Consider the following 12233-nt stretch of genomic DNA (forward strand, 5'->3'; position numbering starts at 1 on the left):
ATAGGCACTGTCTTACTTTTCCAAAATCCAAACAATTCTGAATTTCAGAATGTGTCTGGCCCCAGAAGGCTTGGATAAGGGATCGTTGATTATTGTCATCATTGTTGTTACTGGCATCTATGGAAGTGTTTCGTCACCTGAAAGCTGTGATGTGAAGGTCACTGGATAAATTATTTTACATTAAGAAAACAACAACCTTCAGGTCTATTCGACCTGCCCACTTCTTATCCCCCTAGCCCTGCCTCCAATAAAGCTGAGGAAACACCAAAAAAAAAAAAAAAAAAAAAAGATGTTTTAAGATGTTGCTCCCATCTGCAGTTTTGCAAACACAGTCTCATTTCTGGGACCCTATTCCACCGTCAGGGCAGCACAATGGTCTGCAGGACTGGACTTCCTCAGGTCTGTGGCTAAAGGACCCAACCCAAGCCCCTCAGGCCAAGGCAGCAGGTGGAGTCCCCCAGGGGCTTGGTCCAGCAGGGGCTGCCAGAGTCCCCTGGGCAAGAAGTGAGAGCCAGGGGACTATTGAGGCCCAGATCCTGGATCTCAGGGCTGCACGGGAGCCTCATCCAAATGGTAGACAGATGCTGCACTGCGGGGTGAGCTGCCAGGTGGGTTTGGCATGGCAGACCAAGGAGCAGTGGCAGAGCGAGTGGCATGCCCACTCCTCAGAGGGGCTGAAATAAGCAAGGCTGCACATTGTCTGGTTCAGAGCTGCTGGGATGGTCCCTCACACCACAGAGGATAAGCACTCAGCGGGTGTATAGAGCATGTTCACTCTGCTTCTTGTCTTGGAGGAAAGATGGACTGACAGACACTTGACTATGCCTGGCGTGGTGTCTGGTACCCGTGAGGATTCAGCACACGTTCATTGAATGAAAGGATAAATGATTGTAAGTGAACGAGTGGGAGGGTGCTTAGCTACTGTAACATTTTTCAGATGACAGCTAAAGACCCAATAGTAGGTGGTGATCAATTGGGTGGATCAAGATTAACATTAAAAAATATAATAGAAAATAACAGAGAGCATCATGCTATTTTACATAGTAAGGATAAGTGTTGAGGCATGAAACTGGTTTCAGAGGGTGTGTGTGTGTGTGTGTGTGTGTGTGTGTGTACTGGGCACAAAGGTATTTCTTACAGCTTGAAAAACAACGGGAATGAGTAAAAAAGTCAGGCAAGAGCACCTACCTGCCAGGTTGTGTGGTTGAGCCCTGGAGTTTGCAGTTTGTAGTTTGGATGGGCTTCAAACAGGTGGGGTGTTCACCAGAGGCTTCCTGGAGGAGGTGAGACCTATGCAGGGAGAGAGAAGAGGGTATTTCAGAATCAACAGATGTGAAGGGAGAAGAGTGTAGCTAGGTGGGGGTTGCTGCCCCTGGAGGCTTGTCTGACCACAGGGTGGCTTGTTGTCGGGGGATCAGGACAAGGAGCATCTGGCAGTGCTGTGACTGAACAAGACTGGAGGAGTGTGCTCTTTATTTGATAGGCAAATGGCTGGCAGAAATGGACTGACTCAGGCAAGCAGTGAGTCACAGTGCAAACTGGGAAGCTGGGGGCCTAGCCTGGAGTTAGGAGCTCATGGAGAGGCAGGCACTAATCCATGTGAGGCCCAGGAGGCCTGGCCCGTACAGTTGGGAAGCTGGGGAAGAGGGATGGATAAGCCCCGTGAGACTCAGGGCCATGCATTGAGTGGGCAACTTGGCAGGTTGAAAAAGGGATGAAGGTTGATCTTGGATATGCTTTTGGCGCTGAGGGTAGGTTTTCCATCATAAACGTCCATCCCCTCCAGCTGCTGGGTGTCCACCCTCCCAGCCCAGAGCACCCACTCCCCTGCCTGCAGCTCACACAAGCTCTCTTCCTATACTAGAAGAGGTCCCAGGAAGGGTGGGGGCATCTTTGTATCTAGGGCTCTACTGACTTCCTGGGGGACCCCATAGACCCACAGGGATGTGAGGTTCTCTGTCTCACACACAGGCTCCTGGCTGAGCTCCGGGCTGTGTGTGGGGCTGACTGCCCACCACCCTTGCTTGCCCCCCCAGGTGTGAGTGTGCACCAGGTTATGCAGGTGACAACTGCAGTGAGAACCAGGATGACTGCAAGGACCACCGCTGCCAGAATGGGGCCCAGTGTGTGGATGGAGTCAATGGCTATTCCTGCCTCTGTGCTGAGGGCTACAGGTGAGCAGCTCTTGGATGTACCACGTGACTGACTCCTCCCAGCCATCAGCCCTGGGCCAGCAGGAGCCCCTAGGCATGGCTAGTGGGAGGGAGTAAGGGCCAGAGCCTGGGAGTTGGATCCTGGGGCTTTAACCATGGCTATGCCAGTCACCATCTGTGTAGTCTTGGGAGTGTCACGTAGCAGCTTAGAACACAGGCAGAGAGTCCCTAACCTGTTTGGTGGAGGGAGTGGGAGGTCAGTACAGATTACAGGGCAGTGCCCCCTCACTTACTGCCCACTGAACACCTGAAGACATGTCCTACGTTAAAGGTCATTTACCTTTGTATCTTGGCTGCTCCAGGAAGCCTGGGAAGGGAGAGGACCTGCCCTCCTTCTGGCCATCCACCTCCCATGCTCTGCTTGTGTCTTTTGTTTAAAAAGAGTTTTATTGAGATATAATTCATATACCATACAATTCACCCAGTTAAAGTGGACAATTCAGTGGCTTTTAGTATATTCCCAGAGTTGTGCATCCATTACCACAATCATTTCAGAACATTTTCATTACCCCAAAGAAACTCCACATACCTGTCACCACAACCCTGCTCCATCCCAGCTCTAGGCAAGCACTAATCTACTAATATCTATGTCTATAGATTTGCTTATGTTGGATATTTTGTATAAGTGAAATCATAGAGTTTGTAGTTCTTTGTGATGGACTTTCACTTAGCATCATGTTTTAGAGGTTCATCCATGTGGTAGCATGTGTCAGAACTTCATTCCTTTTTATGGCTGAATAATACTCCATTGTATGGATATACCACCTTTGTTTATCCACTCGTCCATTGATAGACATTTGGGTTGTTTTTTCTTTTGGGCTGTTGTGAATACTTGATGCTGCAGAGTCTTCTCTCTTTTGCTTGTGTCTTAAGTCTCAGTTTTCTTTTCTGTAAAATGGGTAGATTAAAACTAGCTAGCAGAGTTTGCTGACAGGAACACTGTGCTTCTTAAACTTTAATGTGCATATGAGTCACCTGGAATCTTGCTAACAAGCAGATTCAGTAGGCTTTCCGTTTCTGACAAGTGCCCAGGTGATGCTGATGCTGCTGGTCCAGGGACCACACTTGTTTCTCACCGAGTTTCTCAGCATCCTTCTGGCTCTTAGTTCTCTCAGGGAAAGTGTTAGGAGCACCTTCTGTTGCTTTAAAGATGTAGTGTCCCAAGATGTTTAATGAGTTTCTCTCCAGGACTGTGGAAGAGGAAGATGACCCCCTTGTTCCTTGGCCCTGCCATCTCTGACCTGTGTGCTTTCCCTCTCAGTGGGCAGCTCTGTGAGACCCCTCCCCACCCGCCTGCCCCCAGGAACCCCTGCGAGGGGACCGAGTGCCAGAATGGGGCCAACTGTGTGGACCAGGGCAGCGGGCCCGTGTGCCAGTGCCTCCCAGGCTTTGGCGGCCCAGAGTGTGAGAAGTTGCTCAGTGTCAACTTTGTGGATCGGGACACTTACCTGCAGTTCACCGACCTGCAGAACTGGCCAAGAGCCAACATCACACTGCAGGTGCGTGCCCAGGGCCACAGAGGGTGGTCAGGCAGTGGGGGACCTTGGCCTCAGGTCAGAGCATCAAGACACATCCCTGCCCAGGGGATGGAACTGGGAGGACCCTGTGTTAGTCAAAACTCTCGTTATGGGTATCAGAATCTCAGCTTGAACTCGTGTAAGCACATTTGGGAAGGTTATTGGGTCACCAAACCAGTCTCAGGGAAGGGCAGGGTGGAGGTGGTCTCACGGGTGACTGGCCGGATGCAGATAACCAAACTTACCAGGACCCCCTTCCCCTCTGGTCTCAACTACTTCTCAGCGTCAGCCTCCAACGCTGCAGAGGGGCTTTCTCCATGTGGCTGGAATACGGCCACAGTTAGCCCTGGGCTTGTATCTTTAACCACATGTCCCTGGGATCCCTTATTTTGCCATTTTGTGTCTTAAATTCCATCCCAAAACGTCACTATGTTGAAGGAAAAAGAAGCAAGTCCCACTGCAACAGCAATGTTTGCTAAATATTTCTTGGGGAAGGAGATGAGAATAGATTGCATTGTACATCACATGATAAAAAAATTTTTTTTAACTCTTCTTTAGTCATCTCTCTCTTTTCCCTCAGTCCCCATCCCCACTGCCATATTTTTCTTCTCTCCTTTCTTTTCTCCTTTTCTCCTTTTTTTCTCAGAACCTTTTAGCCTCTCAAACATGCTTACCCTCCCCTCCTTCCCTTGATCACTTCTCTAAAATCCTCTCCACTTACACTGTCCACAGAGCAAGACCACAGCTAGCCTACATGCTCAGCGAAATAAAACTCACCAAAACCCTGCCCAGCCACTGCCTCAGGCACATCCTTGGAGAGGCTCGGTTTATCCCCATCCAGCTCTAGCTGGACAACAATCAACAACCCCAGGGAAGATCTCTGATTGGCCTGCCTTAGGTCACATGCCCATCCCTGGACCAACCTCTGAGTCCAGGGAGATGGGGCACTGTGATTGGTCCAGCCTGGGCCATGTGTCAGCTCTATAGACCAGGGGTCAGGGTTTACCAGAGGAGAGACAAGGCAGGGAAAAAAGATGTTGGCTCCTGCAGCATCATAGAGGGGTCTGCCTCCCCAAGCACAACTCCAGCTTTTGCTTACATGGTTCCAGTGACAGGTGCTACCTCCTGAGGAGGTCCCATCTTGGCCCCAAAGCAGCTCCCTGAGCCCCACAGAACAAGCTACCCCATATCCAGTCTAATTGTCCTCCCTGGGCAGGTGGTCGCCAGCTCTCTTACCTCCTGGCATAGAGATTCCGGGCCTCCAGCTGGCCCATCTGCCCTCGCATGCCCAGCCCCGGCCAGACTGGCAGTGGATGGAGTTTGAACTGGAGGCTGCCAGCTTCGGTCAGTGCCCCCTGGAGGATGTGTCACTTGGGCAGGCAGGGGAGGACAGTTCTGCACACATCTCTCTGTTAATCGTGGGTCTTCCATCTGCCCCATCCACCAGCCTGTGTTGCTGCTGCGTGGGGTGGGGTGGGAGAGAAAGTGCCATTGTCATAGGTCTCCACGGCAGAGGACAATGGGATCCTGCTGTACAATGGGGACAATGACCACATCGCCGTGGAGCTATACCAGGGCCATGTACGTGTCAGCTATGACCCAGGCAGCTACCCCAGCTCTGCCATCTACAGGTAGGCCTTCCTCATGCCCACCAGCTGCCCTAGGGCTGGGGGACTGCCTGGGAGGGAGGGGTCTCCTGGGCCAAGAGCAGGTGATTATCAAGGCTGCCAGCAACCAGGGCTGCCAGGTGGAAAGGATATTCAAACCACGCTAGTCTAGCCCCACACTGGGTTCGAGGCTCCCGGGCCTGAGCAGTGGTCCCCAGCTTCCCCATCCCACCACCATCTCACAGGGGGCTCCATGGAAGGACGGGGAGGCTGATTAGCTGGAAACCCCTGTTCTAAACTTCTCAGCTTTCCCCAGAGAGTCCCCAGAAAGGGAACAGGAGCAACCAGCCAGGCCACTGAACCCCCACAGCCCCCTCTCTGAGAGGTTTGCTTTCCTGGGAAGTAGCTGCTGGATGAATGGCCTTTCTGGGAAAGTGCCTGGGAAAGGATGTGCCAAACTGAAGGCCGTTTTCTGGTGGGGGGACTTCATTTTTTCTAGTGCTGAGACTATCAATGATGGGCAGTTCCACACCGTCGAGCTGGTCACCTTTGACCAAATGGTGAATCTCTCCATTGATGGTGGCAGCCCCATGACCATGGACAACTTTGGCAAACACTACACACTCAACAGCGAGACCCCTCTCTACGTGGGAGGTGAGAACCTGGCCCAGGAGGAGCTGCCGCTGGCCCAACCCAGGCCACTCCATCAGGTGGTGGTGACAGCCATTCCAGGCAGGGCCTCTGGCTCTCTGGCCTGAGGTTTGCCAGGAGAGCAGGGCACTAGACTGACCTGTGGTGAGGGGGAGCATTTCAAGACAGCAGAGGGGAGGGTCCTGGTGACTGGCTAAACTGTTGATGGACTGTCCTTCCTGCCCAGAGCCCGTACCACTCTCTGCCGGCCCAAACTGACCAAGAAGGATGGACATGTGGGTTGGGCCTGGATTTTCCCAGCTATCTTTTGCATGGTGGGCACCTTTCCTCTTGGCTTTGGGCCAGAAAGGGCTTGTCAGTTGTTCAGGGTCCATTCTCAGGAGCCCAGGCACAGAGTCCCTGCGTTGGCTGGGGACCTCCCAGCTGGGCTTATAGACTTTGCAGCTAAATGACCCCATTCAGTGCCAAGAACATTCCTAGGTCCAGACAAGGCAGGTTTCTGGATGCAACAGGGCCGTCTCCGCACTGTGGAGACTTCGGGCAGATGTGAGGGACAGAGCCATGGATTCTAATCCCAGCTCTGCTGTTTGCTAGTTGTGCAACCTCAGGCAGGTCATGGAGCACTGAAATCAAAGGGGTTTCAGCAACTCCAACGTCAGGGCGTTGCTGCGAATTGATGACCACAAAGTGAGTGACAACATGCCGTACACATGGGTTCTGGGCCTAAGTCTTTTGTTGCTTTTGGGGAGTCTGAGAGTTCAAAGCTGGTGTTCTGGGTAGGAGCCCTGGGTGAGTATCACTTGTCAGCTGACTGCTGCCAGGCCTGGCACTCCAGGCTCTGATCACAGAGGAAGCAGCTTTTCCATTTCTTCTCTGAAAGGAGCGTGGACCCACTGAGGTGGCAAAAGACATTGGCCCAGGGTTGCAGAGACCGAAGGACAGAGGCCAAGGGCAAGAATGAACCCTGTAGAGATGCCCAGTGGACCTCGGAGGTGGGTGCTAGGCGTGGTCTGAGCCTGACTCAGCCCAGCCCTGCGCCCCTCCCCTCTGCCCCAGGGATGCCAGTGGACGTGAACTCGGCCGCCTTCCGCTTGTGGCAGATCCTCAATGGCACCAGCTTCCACGGTTGCATCCGAAACCTGTACATCAACAACGAGTTGCAGGACTTCACCAAGACGCGGATGAAGCCAGGTGTGGTGCCGGGCTGTGAGCCCTGCCGGAAGCTCTACTGCCTGCACGGCATCTGCCAGCCCAACGCCACCCCCGGGCCCGTGTGCCACTGTGAGGCCGGCTGGGGGGGCCTGCACTGCGACCAGCCCGCCGACGGCCCCTGCCATGGCCACAAGTGAGCCTAATGAGCCCCAGGGAGCCCTCCCCCACTGCACACCCACAGGTTCCCCTCCCTTCCCTGCAAGTTCCACTTCCCCATGGTGGGGAAGGACTGTACTTTTAAACCCCAAATTTGGAACATGGGGCCTAACACAGGGTTTTGTTCGTTTTTTGGGGTTTTCAGTTTTTATTAACAGGAAAAAGACCCTAGGGACAAACACAGATTCCCATTTTGCTCCCTTTGTTTCAATCTTGGGAACAGCATACCGTCCCGTGAAGCCAAGGCTGGGGGTGCGGGGTCACCTCGGGTGGGCTTGAATTGGTTCTGGCCTGTCCTCACAGGGCCTTTTCTCTGTCCCCTCCAGGTGTGTCCACGGGAAATGTGTGCCTCTGGATGCTCTTTCATATAGCTGCCAGTGCCAGGATGGGTACTCAGGGGCCCTGTGCAACCGGGCCGGGGCACCTGCAGACCCCTGTGGGGGCCTGCGGTGCCTACACGGCCACTGCCAGGCCTCTGCCACCAAGGGGGCACACTGTGTGTGTGACCCTGGCTTTTCGGGCGAGCTGTGTGAGCAAGGTCAGGGGCCCCCCTCCTGACGTGCCCTCTCCAGGGTCCCTCCCCGAAACTTGCTTTAGCGACTTGACATTTCTTTTTCCTAACCTCAGCAACCCCTCCGTGCCCCCTCTCTTCTCCTGGACCTTGGGCTGCTACTAGGTTGTGATGTCCCCAACCCTCTAGGCTCTGAGCCCCACCCCCAGACAGATGCCCATCTCTCCCTGGCCCCAGCTTGCCCTCCAGCCCCTTTATGTGGGATAAATGCCCCTTCTGGCTGGGGTCTTTCCTTACAGAAGAGACCACCCAGGGTAACAGCTCCTGCTCAAATCTCTGCAACTTGGCCACGTCACCTAGGGACCTGGGGAACAACAGGAAGTCTTGGGGTTGGGACTCCTTCCCAGGCACCCCCAGGCCCAGGTGACCAAGGTGATCAAGAGACTTCTGCTGAAGAGGGCAGGGAGGAGCCTGAGAAATCCAGAACTCAGGCACCTCAGGGTCCCCCAGGCAACACCGTCTGGCTGGAGTTCCTTTTCTGACATCATTGCCTCCAGGCTTCCAGCCATCTCTTGCTCTCTTCTTGAGCCCACCTTACCCTGGCAGCCCAGTCTATCCTGGAGGGCCCTGGCAGCTAGCAAGTTCTTCCCTCCCACTGACCTGGCTGTGGGCCCAGGAGGAAGCGTGTGTGTGTGTGTGCATGTGCATGTCGGGCAGGGAGGATGCAGGGTCACAGACGAAGGTGGGGGCCTTTGTCTGGGTCCAAGGATGCTGCCCCACCCTCCTCCTTCTCCCTTTCCTCCTTCTCCTCCTGCCTCCCTGGGGGCAGCACTGGCCCATGGGTGTGCCCTGAGGCTTTCTCTTGGTGTCTGTCCCATCCAGAGTCCGAGTGCCGGGGGGACCCTGTCCGGGACTTTCACCAGGTCCAGAGGGGCTATGCCATCTGCCAGACCACGCGCCCGCTGTCGTGGGTGGAGTGCCGGGGCTCATGTCCGGGCCAGGGCTGCTGCCAGGGCCTGCGGCTGAAGCGGAGGAAGTTCACCTTTGAGTGCAGCGATGGGACCTCTTTTGCCGAGGAGGTGGAGAAGCCCACCAAGTGTGGCTGTGCGCTCTGCGCGTAGCGCCTGGCGCGGACAGGGAGGGGAGAGGGCGGGCGATGGGGCACGGCCAGAGCGGAGGCCGAGTGGCAGTGGTGGGCAGCCGGGCTGGGGCGTTGTCTGGGCCATCGGCCTTCCTTCCGGTGCGGGGTGGGTCTGGAACCACCTTTCTAAAGCCCAGGGCGCCGCAGCGGGGGGCGGGGCGGGTGGGCGTGGCCCGGGCTGCTGCCCGCCCTCTCCGGAAGTGCCTTGCACAAATAGGCGCTTAATAAATATTTGTTGAATGAATGTGTGCGTGAGGTCAGGCCAAGAAGTGAAGAATGGTGACAACTCCTCCTTGCCTATTATCTGGGTCTGAAGAAGGGACTGCCCCTTTCCAAACCAGCCTTTCCCTCTCGCCTGGGCCCCTGAAGTTCCCAGAAGCCCCTTGCCCCCTGCAGATAACTTTGAAATACTCTCAGCACCCCACTGGGGCAGCAGGCCTGGCTCTCAGCTTCTGCTGCTGCAGCGTCTGCTGGCAGTAGACCAGGATGCGGAGGAGAAGGGCCCTCTCCTGCTGGCCAGGGAGGAACAAACCCCTGCCCTCTGGGCTGTCTGGCAGTGTTGCAGCCACTGCTTGCTTGGGAACGAGCCTGGGGGTGGAAGTGGGTTTTAGGACCAGATCTCTGAATCCTCAAGTTATAGGATGAGCATTGTAACTTCAAGGAGGGTGCTCATGTGGAGAAAATGACCCCTGGGATTGCTTGGGGGTGGGGACCCCACCAAGAGGTGGCGGGGGCAGGGGGCGGGTTTCTTGGTTCCAGCTGAATAAACACCACCTCCATACACTAGCCACCAAGGGAACATTGGTCCTGGGCTTCCTCAGCCACTAGCCAGCCATCAGCTGCTGGCTAGCCATTGGCAGGGGGGTTTGGGGGTGTAGGGGGCTTGGGCTGGGCTGCTCGGCCAGGGAGGGGTCTCCTTCCAAGTAGATTGGGTTCAGGTCTCCTCACACTGTAGACTAGTAGGGAGCAGTCATCCAGGCATGAGGTAACCTCTGCTGACTCTGTCACTCTGAGCAAACTTCTTCCCCTTGGGCCTCAGTCTCCTCAGCTATCAAATGGGGAGGTGGGATGACTAGGCAGTGTAGACCCTCCCACAGTGGCTCCAGCAGGGAAGCAGGAGGAGTCAGAAGAGCTGCTTTCATTAATCACGTCAACAAGTATTTGTGTGCCTAACCAGCGCTGGACTGTGGTGTTCTGCCCTTGTGGACAGATGTGAACTCATCACAGAGCATCACAGGAGCGACCTGGATGCCTGGGAAGAGAGCTGAGCCGAGTGAGGGCTCCAACCTCAGACACCAGCCCAGGCCAGAGCTGCTCACTCTAGGTGTTTGCAAGGAACGACTCAGTGTCTGAAGGTTCACCGAATACATGGCCATAGCCGTGCGACTATAGACGCTTCTCTTCCATGGAGAAGGAAAATGCAGAAAGATGATCTTTGCACCTAAATTGTGAGCTGGCTGGAAAGAAGATAGGTCACACTCTCCTATCCCAGTGTCTCTCCAAGAGTGTGTGCCCCTGGGGGACCCTGCTGGGCAAGGAGGGTGACATGTCCCTTTCCTGGCTCCTTCCACCTGCAAATAGAAGTCAGGGTGATGGAGTGTGTTGTGGGGTCGGGGTGGCATTGTGCCTGTGTCCCCAGCCACCATGAGCCGTGGGTGGAGTCCTTGATACTGAGTAGAGTGCCGGTGCCTCCTGCGACTGAGGGAGACTGGCATTCCACTACTCTGGGCCTCAGGCCAGTAAGTCTGAGTTCTGGGACTCCTGTAATGGGAAGAGGACCCCGCCCTGCCCACTGGGGGAGGTGTCCTCATGGCTGGATCTGCCCCTCACCAGGGGCCAGGCCCTATTTTCTTGTAGTTCTGAGCAAGGCCACAGTGCCCCCTTACACCAGTGGGCAGCAACCTGAGTCTGGAGGGGCTTCCCCTAGGGCAGCACAGCATCCCTCCCTTACCTAGACTTTCTGGGCCACTGTGGGACCCTGGAGAACAGCCAGCACCAGGCTGGATAGGCAGGAAAGCTCGAGTGTTGCTCGAGCTTGCCCCTTCTATGGAAGAGAGGGTTCTGGAACCCACCAATCCTGAGACACATACCTTACCCTGGCCACCACCATTCCCCACTGCCCTTCAGAGGCCCCTCCCCAGGCCGGAGGGGCACTGACTGGCAAGACCTCTTCACTCTGCAGAAAGTCCAGAGGGCACCTGCAGACAGGTGATGGCTGTCAGGAGTCCTGCACTTCCAGGGCCACGGTGTTGGGAGGGCAGAGGGTGGAGTGTTTGTTCACAGGGGGCGCCCTGTGAGCTTGCCGCTGTCCCCACCCACTGCTCCACCACGCCCCGCTTACCCTCGGTTGAGGGCAGCAAGAGGCCAAGACTCATATGCCCAGGATCAACTTTTCCACAACTGAACCATCAACCTGAAAGTTGCTAAGGAACTGGATCACCACGCACCTTGCCTCATCACTTTTGGGCCCGCTGAGTCCCAGACGAAGGCTATCGGGAGAGCATCTGAGAAATCGTTTCCAAGCCTTGCCACCCCTTTGGTAAAGACCGCCAGTTCACTTTGACGTCGCCATTGGCTGTTTCTGCTGAAGAGACTCAAGCAGGGCAAGTCCCGAGGTTGCTGCTGCTTTGGCAGCATCGCAGGTGACAGTGGCCTGGGCTCCCCGTGCAGGTGTCAGGACATGGAAAAGGCTGGACTTTGTCTCCTCTTTGCCTGCTGTTAGCCTAACCATGAAGGTATCTCTTTATACAGAATACTTAACAGATTCTAATATATATTTGTATTTCATTTTGTTATAGTATTTTTATATGTTAAAGTCAACATCCAGTGTCTTGTTTTGATTTTCAGATGCTACGTGGTTGTGATGTTTTGTTTGGGGGGATTTCTGTAGTCTTGTTTGGATCACTCTTTTAAAGAGACTGGTTTAGAACAAGGCCGTGGGGGAGCCACACCTGCCCTTTCCCTAGAAGTGTTGTTTTAGAACATGTTGGATATTGTCTGTTGTCTTCATGTGAACATGACATTGATTCACTCAGGTTCTGCCTTGTTGATCTCTTTTTCTGCACCAAGGATGAGCCCCTGCTGCTGACACACACCCTCGCAGGGGTGAGAGTTTCTGGGCTACCCATACACCAGCCACAATCCAAGGATGGAGTCCAGATGCAGCACCTGTAGGATTTGTCCTTGGAACTCTCTAGTCTACCTGGAGTGGCAAAGGAGGTCTGT

The 12233-nt window shown here is 54.8% G+C and overlaps 1 protein-coding gene across 2 annotated transcripts in view; it reads left to right on the forward strand.

The window, feature by feature from the left end:
• SLIT1 (slit guidance ligand 1) overlaps window positions 1-12008 on the forward strand; it is a 179702-nt gene extending 167694 nt beyond the window's left edge. For both annotated transcript variants that reach the window (XM_045507428.2, XM_010971119.3), the window contains exons 31-37: window positions 2037-2174; window positions 3475-3712; window positions 5231-5361; window positions 5837-5991; window positions 7045-7333; window positions 7683-7894; window positions 8750-12008. In XM_045507428.2, coding sequence (XP_045363384.2) covers window positions 2037-2174; window positions 3475-3712; window positions 5231-5361; window positions 5837-5991; window positions 7045-7333; window positions 7683-7894; window positions 8750-8988 — 1402 coding nt within the window. In that variant the 3' untranslated portion in view covers window positions 8989-12008. The remainder of the gene's footprint in view (window positions 1-2036; window positions 2175-3474; window positions 3713-5230; window positions 5362-5836; window positions 5992-7044; window positions 7334-7682; window positions 7895-8749) is intronic.
• The last annotated feature ends 225 nt before the right edge of the window (window positions 12009-12233 follow it).

The sequence above is a fragment of the Camelus bactrianus genome, chromosome 11, assembly GCF_048773025.1.
Source record: "Camelus bactrianus isolate YW-2024 breed Bactrian camel chromosome 11, ASM4877302v1, whole genome shotgun sequence".
Classification (NCBI taxonomy): Eukaryota; Metazoa; Chordata; class Mammalia; order Artiodactyla; family Camelidae; genus Camelus; species Camelus bactrianus.